The sequence below is a fragment of the Panulirus ornatus genome, chromosome 16 (genome assembly GCF_036320965.1).
Source record: "Panulirus ornatus isolate Po-2019 chromosome 16, ASM3632096v1, whole genome shotgun sequence".
Lineage (NCBI taxonomy): Eukaryota > Metazoa > Arthropoda > Malacostraca > Decapoda > Palinuridae > Panulirus > Panulirus ornatus.
In genome coordinates, this window is record NC_092239.1 from 40,270,716 (window position 1) to 40,283,178 (window position 12,463).

The following is a 12,463-nucleotide window of genomic DNA, read 5'->3' on the forward strand; positions in this document are numbered from 1 at the left end:
TGATACTCTCTCTCTCTTCAGATCTCATTTGCCCTCTTTTTCAACCCTTGCACCTACCTCCTGACCTCCTGTCACTTTCCCTTATACATCTCCTATTCATTTGCACTCCTACCTTGTAAGTGCTCTTCAAATGTTTCTTTTTTCTCTTTTACTAGCAACTTTACTTCTTCATCCCACCACTCATCATCCTTTCTTATCTGCCCACCTCCCATCTTTCTCATGTCACGTGTATCTCTTGCACATACCATCACTGCTTCCTTAGATACATCCCATTCCTCACCCACTTCACCCTCACCACTCACCCTCACTTCATTTGCTCTCATTTGAGGAGGATCATTGTGGTTTCAGAAGTTGTAAAGGATGTGTGGATCAGGTGTTTGCTTTGAAGAATGTGTGTGAGAAATACTTAGGAAAACAGATGGATATGTATGTAGCATTTAAAGGGTTGATAGAGATGCTCTGCGAAAGGTCTTAAGAATATAAGTTGTGGGAGGAAAGCTGCTAGAAGCAGTGAGATATTTTTATCTAGTATTGAAGTGACTTTTGTCGACTGTATGACTGTATTGAAGTGACACTTGTTAACCATATAACAGTATTGAAGAGAGGAGAGTGAATAGTTGCAAGTGAAGGTTGCTTTGTGCAAGGGTATGTGATGTCACCATTGTCGTTCAGTTTGTTTATGGATTGGGTAGTGAGGGAGATGTGAGAGTCTTGGATAGAGGGTGATTATGTAGTTTGTGGAGCATGACAGGGCCTTGGAAGTGAGTTAGTTGTTTGCTGATTATACAGCAATGGTGGCAGATTTGAGTGAAAACTTGAGAAGTTTGTGACAGTTTGGAAAAGTGTGTGAAAGAAAGGTGAGAGGGAATTTAGATAAAAACATGGTTATTAGACTCAGCAGGGTTAAGGAACAGCTTAGTTGGGGTGTGAGTCTAAATAGAGAAAAATTGGAGGGAGTGAATTGTTTTAGATATCTGAAAGTGGACTGGGCAGCAAATGGAAGCATGGAAGCAGAAGGTTCTGGGAGTGCTTAAAAATGTGTGGAAACAGAGAGCATTATCTGGGAGGGCAAAAATGGGTATGTTTGCAGAAAAAGCAGTCCCAACAATATTATGTGGATGAGAGGCATGATCAGTAGATAAGGCTGTGCGAAGGAAGGTGTTTGTGCTGGAAATAAAATGTTTGAGGACTGTATTTGGTGGGAGGTGGTTTTTCTCAAGAATGTAATGAAAGGGTATGAGAGAGATGTGATAATATGAATAGTGTGGTTGAGAGTGCAAGAGGGGGTATGCTGAAATGACTCAGACTTATGGAGGGAATGAGTGAGGAAAGTTTGAGAGAGAGGATGTATGTGCCAGAAGTGGAGGGAACAAGGAGACTGGGGAGACCAAACTGGAGATGGAAGGATGGAGTGAAAAAGATTTTGAGCGATTGGGGCCTGAACATACAGGAGAGAGTATACTGGGGTCGATGTGTTGTCAATGGACAGAACCAGGGGCTGTGAAGTATTTGGGGTAAACCATGGAAAGGTCCATGGGGCCTGGTTGCGGATAGGGAGCTGTGGTTTCAATGCATTACACATGACATCTAGAGAATGAATGTGAGCCAATGTGGCCTCTCTTTGTCTGTTCCTGGTGCCACCTCATTAATGCAGGAAAAGGCAATCAAGTATGAAAAAGAAATCAATTTATCCACTCAATTGGGATATAGCCAAATTTGGATGGGGAGACAATTTGGTTAGGTGGGCCATACTCATAGAAAAATAAAAAAATCCCAAAAATTACGAAAAAGATTATGTAGATTTGAAAGTTTTACTCAACCTTTTCAAGGCTTCTTTGATGCTCCAGGATTTGATATTTTTTACTTTGGTGTTTAGTAATTACTCAGTGGCTTGGTAGTAAATGAAGGTGACCATGAGTTTAGGATGCTGGGTTTTGCTGATCACTATTCACCACTTTTATGCAGTTTCCTAATGTTATGTTGCAGCTTAGAATTTCTCAGCTATCCACCAGAAAAACAGCAAAGCTCTTTGATCAGCTTGCCCATTAACCATATGCCTTCCTTCCTTTTCTTACACACCTTTCCTGTCCTCTAGTTGGTGAATTAAGTCTTTTTCTCGCCTGCATCATATATGCATAATACTTTCTTTACTCACCAGAAGAATCCCTATCCCATCATGTGACCAGATGCCATTATAAGTGGGTAGTATGGTCAAAAGATTTACGAATGCTACCACACAGCTAGTGGCTTGATGGGTGCAGAGTATATTCTTCTCATACCTTGCAGTGGCTGCAGGTCAAACTAGTAAACACAAACACACCAGGTTCCTTTGCAGTTGCACTCCACTTTGAAAGATTGGATGGCTACATTTCCTTCTAAATGGGGAATTTTGCCTCAGTATTGTTTAGCCAGACTTTCTGATGAACTGGATTTTAGATGAGTACAATTACCTGTATACCAGTTGTAGATATAAAGCAGGATAGAGTCCACACAGAACCAACCCTGAATGTTAAGATCATAGATGATATCATTCACTGAGCTTCTTGTTTTGTTTTTTAATTTTTTGTTACACCAGTCCCATAAATATTCTAGAAATTTGTGATTTATAAGTTAGTAAGTTACATCAAATCTCTGCAGTTACATGATTGTATCTGAATATGATACATTGTCTTTCTTTTTTTCACCGGGTTGGGCCCAGCAGAGCTTACACTAAAACTGCTATCATGATGTTTATTAACAACTTCTTACACTCTTCCTGAACTCATAGTCTTACCTGCCCATCTGTTTTGCCCTGTGATATTTGATATTGATATTGGCTTTTTCTCTTCTTGTAGGTTCAGCCGGGGCACACAATTGTACTTGTTAGTCCACTGACATTGGTAAATCTTTTACCTCATGATTTACATTATGAGGTGAAGGCAACAGGAAATAAAAGTCGCATCAAACCTGGAGAAGATGCCTGCTTACATTCTATTGACCCAACACAGAGCATTTCTTTGTGTATATGGACAGATATGTTTCACTCATGTGGAGAAATTACCTTGAACCCTGCATCCTCTCCATATGTGATGCCGCTTAAACTTCAAGACTTACAGAAACGTCTGTTATATGTTCATCTGAAAGTTCGCCCCCAGTATGGAGGCGCTCTTAAGGTTAGTTTTCAATACTCATCAGTGTAGTGTAATCTTGGCTGCTAATCATGTTAAGAGTTATATTTGTGTTAAGAGTTATATTTATGAATGTGCACTTTGCTTGACGGATAAAAAGAGTGAGTTTATATGATTACATACCTGTATATCTAGGGAGAAAGTTTTACATAATTGTGTGCCTCTATGTCTAATCTGTCTTTTCTGTGATACATTAATTTTTGAAATTCTTAACAAGTTCAATTATTACTACTTTGCTTGGTAAATTTGTTGACATGCAGCAAGAGGGATGTCTTAACACTTTTGGTTTGAGTTTGTAGTGATTTTAGGTAAAAAAAAATGACGTGTTAAAGTGGTGAAAGTGTGTGAGCTTGGAAAAGATGCCTTTATGGTAACATACCATTAGAGATTGAGTGAAGAGTGGCACAGAATGAAAGTAAACAAGTTGAGTGGGAGGTATGTAAAATGTCCAAACAGAAAAAGTTCAACAATATCCATTTGAAACAAGGCTTTCATACACTATGTTTTCTTTGTAGAACAAATCTTATTGCTTACATATGTTGGAAATATCATATGTTTAGCTGCATGAAACAGTCTTAGAAGTCAGATGACAGGATATGCCACCTCAGTTACCCCATGGTTTTGAGAGTGTAAGGGATACAACTTTTGCTTGCTGTCTTTGCATTTGGTGATATTTTCACTGTTTCTGCTCTGGATGATATTTCTCCTTTACCAGTAACAAACCATGAATCCTAAAAAGTTTTCTCAGGAAGACAAGTCTCGTATCCTTGCTTAGAAGAAAAAAATGTTTCCACAAGTGAGATTTCAAGATGTATTAGCAGGGGAAACCCACCATCTAGGCACTTTTTTTTTTTTGGCTTCTGTATACCATCATCCCTCCCAGAAAAGCTGGATTTGTTTGACCTAGGAAGACCAGTATGATGACTGATAAGCTGATAGGGATGGATTTTTCTACACCACAATCTTCATCAGGCTATCAGTTGCCTTACTGGTCTTTCTAGGTCGACCATACATAGTTCTTTAGTGATCGATGATGTTAGAAGGAACCCAAATTTGTGTCAAGATGGTGGACTTGACCCCATTAGCCCATTTTGAAATGTTGCTTGTAGATACATTTTCTTGCTTCCAAGTAAGATTACAAGCCTTTCCTTCTTAAGAAAACTTTGTAGGCCCCATGGTCAGTTACTGGTAGAGGAAAGATATCACCCAGAACAGAGATAGTAAAAATTTCACTGAACACAAGGAGAGCAAGCCAGAGTTGCATTCCTCCACTCTTAGTACCATGGGGTAACTGAGGGAGCAAGTCATGTCACCTCACTTCAAAAGCTGTTCTATGTTGCCAAATATGCTATATCCCTACCATAAGTGAGTAATAGGATTTGTTCTGCAAATAAAATCTGATTCATGAAATCCTTATTTATGTATTTTTTGTTTTATATTAATTTTGATTGACTTTTTTTTTTATCTAATTTTGAGACTGAAGGTAAGCATTACTTATGTTGCATGCATAAATTATGTGTATGGCTAATGTGGGATGTGGACATGTGAGGAAGGGTAATAAGTATTTGGATGAGGAAGTTGAATTGCAGTTAAAAAAAGAAAAATAGAGGTGTATGGAGAGGTGTATGGATGGTACATGCAGAGTAAGAGTGCAGGTCAGTGAGAGGAGCCCAGGAGAAAGCAGTTGGAGGCTAGGAGATAGATGTGAGATCTGAAAAGAGGACAAATAAGAGGTAGGGTGAGAAGGTATTAACAGACCTTCAAGAGAGTAAGAAAATGCTTTGAAGGGAGATGAACAGTGTAAAAACAGGAAGACATATAATATTGACAGTAAGGGGAGGAGCTGGGGAAGTAGTAACCATATGAGAAAAGGTGAAAAAGAAATGGAGTGAGTCTTTTATAAGATTTTCAGATTTGTTATATGAAAGGATGGCAGATGTGGTGTGTTTGGGATGAGGTGTCATGTAGAGTGAAAGGATTCTGGGAATGGTTTGGTGAAAAGAGAGTTGGAAGTGAAAGCATTACATAAGGTGAAGTGTGGCAGAGTGCCAGAATTGGATGGTGTTGCAGTTAAGTTTTCCTAGAAAGGGGGTGATGATGGTGTTGATTGGCTAATCAGGCTGTTCATTGTTTTTATGTCTAAGGTCATGTACCAAAGGACTGGCAGAATGCATAAAGAAAAGCAGACAAAAGTGAATGCGTGAATTATAGAGGCATAAATTTTCAATCCACCCCGTCCCGCAGGAAACAGGGTGCCCCCCGCTTCAGTGAGGTACTGCCAGAAAAAGACAAAAAAAGGCCACACATTCATTCACACTCAGTCTCTAGCTGTCATGTTAAATGCACCAAAACCTCAGCTCCCTATTCACATCCAGGCCCCACAGACCTTTCCATGGTTTACCCCCAACATTTCACATGCCCTGGTTCAGTCCATTGACAACACATCGACCCTGGTGTACCACATCATTCCAATTCACTCTATTCCTTGCACATCTCTCACCTTCCTGTATGTTCAGGCCCTGATCACTCAAAATCTTTTTCACTCCATCCTTCCACCTCCAGTTTGGTCTCCTGCTTCTCCTTGTTACCTCCACCTCTGACACATACATCCTCTTTTGTCAACCTTTCCTCACTTATTTTCTCCATATGTTCAAACCATTTCAACACACCTTCTTCTGCTCTCTCAACCACACTCTTTTTATTTCCACACATCTCTCTTACCCTTTCATTACTTAATCACACCACCTCACACCACATATTGTCCTCAAACATTTCATTTCTGACACATCCACCTCCTCTGTGCAACCCTATCTATAACCCATTTCTTGCAGCCATATAACATTGTTGGAACCACTATTCCTTCAAAAGTACCCATTTTTGCTCTCTGAGATAATGTACTATCCTTCCACACATTCTTCACCGGTCTCAGAACTTTTTCCCCCTCCCCCACCCTGTGACTCACTTCCACTTCCATGGTTCCATCTGCTGCTAAGTCCACTCCCAGATATCTAAAGCACTTCACTTTGTCCAATTTTTCTCCATCCCAATTAACTTGTCCCTCAACCCTACTGAACCTAATAACCTTGCTCTTATTCACATTTACTCTCAACTTTCTAGTTTCACACACTTTTCCAAACTCAGTCACCAACCTCTGCAGTTTGTCACACGAATCAGCCAGTAGATCTGTATCATCGGCGAACAACAGCTGACACTCCCCAGGCCCTCTTGTCCACAGCAGACTGCGTACTTGCCCCTCTTATCCACAAGAGTTTTGGAGAGAGGGCCAAGTATGCAACTTGGCCCTCTCTCCAAAACTCTTGCATTCATCTCCCTAACTACCCCTTCCATAAATAGATTAAACAACCACTGGGACATCTGACACCCCTACCACAAACTAGCATTCACTGCGAACCCATCACTCTCCTGTCTTCCTATTCGTACACATGCCTTACATCCTTGGTAAAAACTTTTCACTGCCTCTAGCAACTTACCTTCCACAAAGCATCTCTATCAACCCTATCATATGCTTTCTCCAGATCTGTAAATGCTACATACAAATCCATCTGTTTTTCCCAGAATTTCTCATGTATTCTTCAAAGCAGACACCTAATCCGCACATCTTCTACCACTTCAGAAACCACATTGCTCTTCCCCAATCTGATGCTCTGTACATGCCTTCACCCTCTCAGTCAATACCCTCCCATATAATTTCCCAGGAATACTCAACAAACTTATCCATCTGTAGTTTGATCACTCATGTGTATCCCCTTTACCTTTGGATGATGGCACTGTGCATACATTCTGCCAATCCTCAGGCATTCACCACAGTCCATACATACATTGAATATCCTTACCAACCAATCAACAACATATTCACCCCCCCTTTTTTTTTATAGATTCCACTGCAATGCTATCCAAACCTGCTGCCTTGCTGGATTTCATCTTCTGCAAAGCTTTCACTACCTCTTCTGTCTTCACCAAACCATTCTCCCTGACCCTCTCACTTCACATACCACCCTGACCAAAACACCCTGTATCTGCCACTCTGTCATTAAACATATTCAACAAACCTTCAATATACTCACTCCATCTCCTTACTTCATCACTACCTGTTATCACCTCCCCATTTGCCCCCGTCACCAGTGTTCCCATTTGTTCTCTAGTCTTATGCATATTATTTCCCTCCTTCTAAAACACATTTTCATTCTCCCTAAGATTTAATGATACTCTCTCCCCCAACTCTCATTCACCCTTCTTTTTCAACTCTTGCACATTTCTCTTGACCTCCTACTGCTTTCTTTTATACATCTTCCAGTCATTTGCACTACTTCCCTGCAAGTTTCGTTTAAACACCTTTCTATTCTCTTTCACTAACAGCCTTACCTCTTCATCCCACCACTCACTACCCTTTCTAATCTGCCCACCTCCCACCTTTCTCATACCACATGCATCTTTTGCACAAGCCATCACTGCTTCCATAAATATATCCCAATCCTCACCCACTCTCATCACATCATTTGCTCTCACCTTTTGCCATTTTACACTCAATCTCCTGATACTTCCTCACACATGTCTCCTTTCCAAACTCACTGACTCTCTTCACTCTTCTTTCCAATATTCTTTCTTCTTTTCTGAAAACCTCTACAAATCTTCACCTTCACCTCCACAAGATAGTGATCAGACATCCCTTCATCTGCCCCTCGTAGCACATTAACATTCAAAAGTACCCATTTCATTGACCAATCCCTAGGGATCCCTAGGGATGTGCTCAACCCTGGGTGGTCCATGAATTGAATTTCACTACTAATACAAATATTGTTTTATTTTTTTAATTGTTTTTCAGTGTCACTATGTGAATCTAAAGTAGAAAATTGTGAAAGTGTATCGAAATTTGTTCTGGGGGTATTTTTTAGTTCATAGAAAGCATCTCTCTTTCAAATGTAAAAGAGGGTTTGTTTTATGCAATCAAATGATAAGTATGTTTTAGAACACAACCCTTGCATGTAAAAAAGATTACCAGTACGTATTTTCTATGGTGTCAGCATGTTTGCACTTATGTCAAGAGCTGTGTTCCATTATGATTGTAGGTGTTCTGAGAAGAACAAAAAAAATTTACCTACACCTTCCTGGCAATTTTTTTCATTACAGGTTTTTACCCTGTTTTCTTATTTTGGCAGGTCAGAGTGTATGCAGGATACTGGTTGATCAATAAAACAGGCCTCCCTCTCATCTTCAAACAGGAAGGAGTCTCAGTTGATGCTGCTGGTATGTAATCATGATGTTGCAAGTGACGGAGAAGAAAACGTTGGTTGTGGATTAGTTGGTTGTGTTCATGAAAACCATCTTTCATGTGACATAAGTACTGGTTAATTGATTCTAATGGCATTCTTCCCTTTAGAGATGGTAATAATGCCACTCTGCATATAGCAGACCTTCCTTTGTCACATCCTTTATCTTACCACACTCACATAGCCATCTTCTCTTATGTTCCATCCATTTCTATCTTTTCTCATCAAACTGTTTGTCCTGTGAGCTGGAACTCCAGGGAATAGGAGCCTCTATTGTTCTCTTCTTCTCATGAGAATTGTGCTTCTCACCCTTTAAAAGTCACCCAAACAGTGACTCTGGAAATAGCATGACTCAGTACTCTCCTTGAATCAGAAGTCTTAAACTGACAATGACCAGGTTGGCCACCACATAGTTATTTGGATCTCCAAGCACTTCAGATATATTTTCACTTTGTCTTTTTTATATACATCACAAATTCATTATACCATTTGGCTGAGCCAGTTACTTGTAGAGTGTGTTTGATCATGGATTTGTGGTGAACATCATTGGAAGATCTTAAAGGATATCCCATGTTGGCTAACTTATTAGCTAGTCTTAGTGAGCTGAAACCTCAGAGCACAGCCTTCACCCTCTCAAATCAATACTTTTCCATACAATTTTCCAGGAGTACTTAACAAGCTTATGCTTCTCTAGTTTGAACACACCTTTATCTCCTTTGCCTTTGTATAATGGCACTATACATGCATTCCATCAATCATCAGGCACTTCACCATGATCCATACATACCTTACCAACCAATGAACAACATAGTCAGCCTCTGTCTTCATGAATTCAACTGCAATACCATTTAAACCCACCACCTTGCCAGATTTCATTTTATGCAGGGCTTTCACCACCTCTTCTCTCTTCACCAAACCACCTTCCCTGACTCCCTCACTTCTCTCACCATTCCAACCAAAACACCCTATATCTGCCACTCTATCATCAAACACATTCAACAAACCTTCAAAATACTCACAACATATAATTCTTTTCTTTAATACTGAACGAGGAAGAATTCATTATTATGTATTTAGACATACCTGTAAGTTCAAAAAACAGCTCAAGTGTCTTAATGCTCAAACCTAATGATGAGTTCGTTGAAACATAAAAACATTTGAAGGCAGCAGTGAACTAAAAAGTACTGAGGTTTTTTGCCTGTCCCTGAGCACAACCAATTTACCAAGTGGGCATATAGTTATTTTCATGCTTTATCAATGGCAGGTCAAATGTTGTAGCTCACTGTTAGCTGAATTAACTTGAAAGTTGTAAACTCTTAAATACACACATCCATGACGTTGGGCAGGCCACTTCAGTAAAGGTAAAACTCATGCTAGTACGATAAGCAAGAGGAAAAAATGTATGAACTCCCTGCATGAAATATGAGTTACAGGAGTGGTCTTCTGAGGTAGGGCCTTTTAATGTAATTCATAAATCTGAAAATAGATCTCAAGAGCCTCATAGAGAATATTTTAGCTTGGTTATCATTGAGAGCTTTCATGTACATAATTTAAGTATGCAGTTTTGTACTACATTTGAATTGAATCTTTATAAACTTTTTAGGTCAGGACAAGGAACATGAAGTAGCTCGATGTGCTGCCCCATTACTGTTCTCTTTTACTGATCGTGATGCCAATCCTATGCTGGTCGCCAGAGTTGGGAATAATTTGCACCATGAGTCACGTCCTCAGGTAAGAACATCGTTGTTATCATTTTAGTGTAGCATATAAGTACTTACAGTAGCAGACCTGTTAGAGGGAGATATTTTTGTACTTTTACAGAGCATTTTTCAGTGCAATTGTACAACATGGGGAAAGTTTTACTCTCATAGGACCTCATTCCATCAACTTTCGTTACCATCAAGTAGTCTTGCTAACATTTACATGATGCTAGCATTCATAGTGTCATTGTTTAGTGTATCCCAACCATCCTCCACACTTACTTTAAAATAGTACTTCTTTATACTTTGTCTGACAGTTTTTTAACCTTGGCCTTTCATTACTCTGGTATTGCATCTTATGAAGAATTGTCTGCTATTGATGTTATCCAAATGATTCATAAACTTCTTTATTCATTTCATTTAAACTTGCCACAGGAAGTTACTGCAGGATGCTTTTTCAGGAACTCTTGCATTTCTGCACTACAAAGATTGCTAGGGAAATTATGACTCCTCTGGAGTGAGAAGTTCTGTGATGAGACTTTACTGCCAGTGATATGGCCTTGCCAAAGGTGACTTTTTTACTTTTGGTGTTATGTCAAGCAAGTGGAATCCAGAAGCACTGATTTCGAAACTTTAGAAACATGAAGACTATAATCACGCTACCCCTCTTTTCTATCTTTCATGATGGACAAATTTGTAGCCCTCATCATCTCATTGTAGTTCAGTCCTCTTCATACAAGTGCCAATTTAGTTGCTTTTCTTTGATCTCTCTCAATTAGATCTTTATGCTTCTTTAGGTTCAATAACCAGACTTGAGGGGTATAATCCAATTTTGGTTTGATATATTTGTAGCCCTCATCATCTCATTGTAGTTCAGTCCTCTTCATACAAGTGCCAATTTAGTTGCTTTTCTTTGATCTCTCTCAATTAGATCTTTATGCTTCTTTAGGTTCAATAACCAGACTTGAGGGGTATAATCCAATTTTGGTTTGATATATGTTCTCCTAATGTGGTGCTTTCTTTTTTCTTACAGAGGTTACTATATGATATTTCAAAGGAGAGAGAGAGAGAGAGAGAGAGAGAGAGAGAGAGAGAGAGAGAGAGAGAGAGAGAGAGAGAGAGAGAGAGATCACCTAGCTCATTATATTCTCAAAATAAAAGGTCACATACATTCTTGTGGCTGTCAAAAGTATTGCTGCTTGCTTATAGAAAATAAGAAATGGTATATTGTAATAAACATGAATACTATTACATCCTTTCTCTTTTGAAAGACATGGTATTGTACTGTATAATTGTACATCAACGTGGAAAATACTTGTGTAATACAAACATGTAATAGGATTGTAATAAACATTAGTATTTAAACTAAAAGAGATTATTTATGGCATAATTATATGAGTATTCATATGTACTAACATATTTACTTTGTTACAATCCTTAAATCTAACTGGAAGTACATTTCTAGTTGGGCTCACACTATACTAAATTACTTCACTTGCTGCAATAGAAACATCTCTATGACCTAGATCATCCCTATCCTGGTCCTGCATGCTGCCTGGCACACGCACATCTATATTCACATTTCATGGGGCCTCATCTTTTGAACTCTCTCTACTGTCATACAGCCTGTTACATCTACATCCTTTTCACAAGTTTCTTAATTTCATGTTATGTCCTCTGGTTGCTCAATCCTTACATCTTTTAGGAACTATGCACTGCCCACTTAGTTGATCTGTTTCAAGACCTTAAAGGTCATGAGTAGGTAACCCTTCAATCCTCTGCCATCCAAGATGGGTAACTTTAAAATCTTCATCTTATACCTGTAGCTTATCTCTCTCATGTCTGGTGCCATCTTTGTTGCTATCCCGTAGACCTTCTCTTTTAGCTCTTTGTGCTTCTTTAGGTGCATTGATTAAACCTTAGAAGCATATTTTAGTTTTAGCCGTATGTAGGATAAGAATTTCTTGCCAAATATCTAAATATCTGCTCCCAAGCCTTTCTCATACACAGAATCCTGAAGGTTATATCCGACTAGGTGATAATCATATTGAGGCCATCTTTTACTTGGTCCCATCCTCATTACTTTACATTAGTCCTGATTGAATTTCATTAGACACATTTCAGACCAACTTTTGAGTCTGTTTAGGTTCACTTGTAAGATGATGCAATTTTCCTCACTTTTCACTTCCCTCTTGACCTTTGCATTATCTTCAAATATATTCAGGTAGGATTCCATACCTTTTTTACAAGTCATTGATATAGATTAAGAAGAGTAACAGTCCCAGAACCAAACTCTGTGACACACTCA

General features: G+C 39.1%; 1 protein-coding gene across 1 annotated transcript in view; it reads left to right on the plus strand.

Annotated features, from left to right (window-relative positions):
* Vps13D (vacuolar protein sorting 13D) overlaps positions 1-12,463 on the plus strand; it is a 772,012-nt gene that overhangs the window by 501,295 nt on the left and 258,254 nt on the right. The window contains exons 50-52 of the mRNA XM_071670877.1: positions 2,835-3,152; positions 8,345-8,432; positions 10,059-10,186. Of these exons, the coding sequence (XP_071526978.1) occupies positions 2,835-3,152; positions 8,345-8,432; positions 10,059-10,186 (534 nt within the window). The remainder of the gene's footprint in view (positions 1-2,834; positions 3,153-8,344; positions 8,433-10,058; positions 10,187-12,463) is intronic.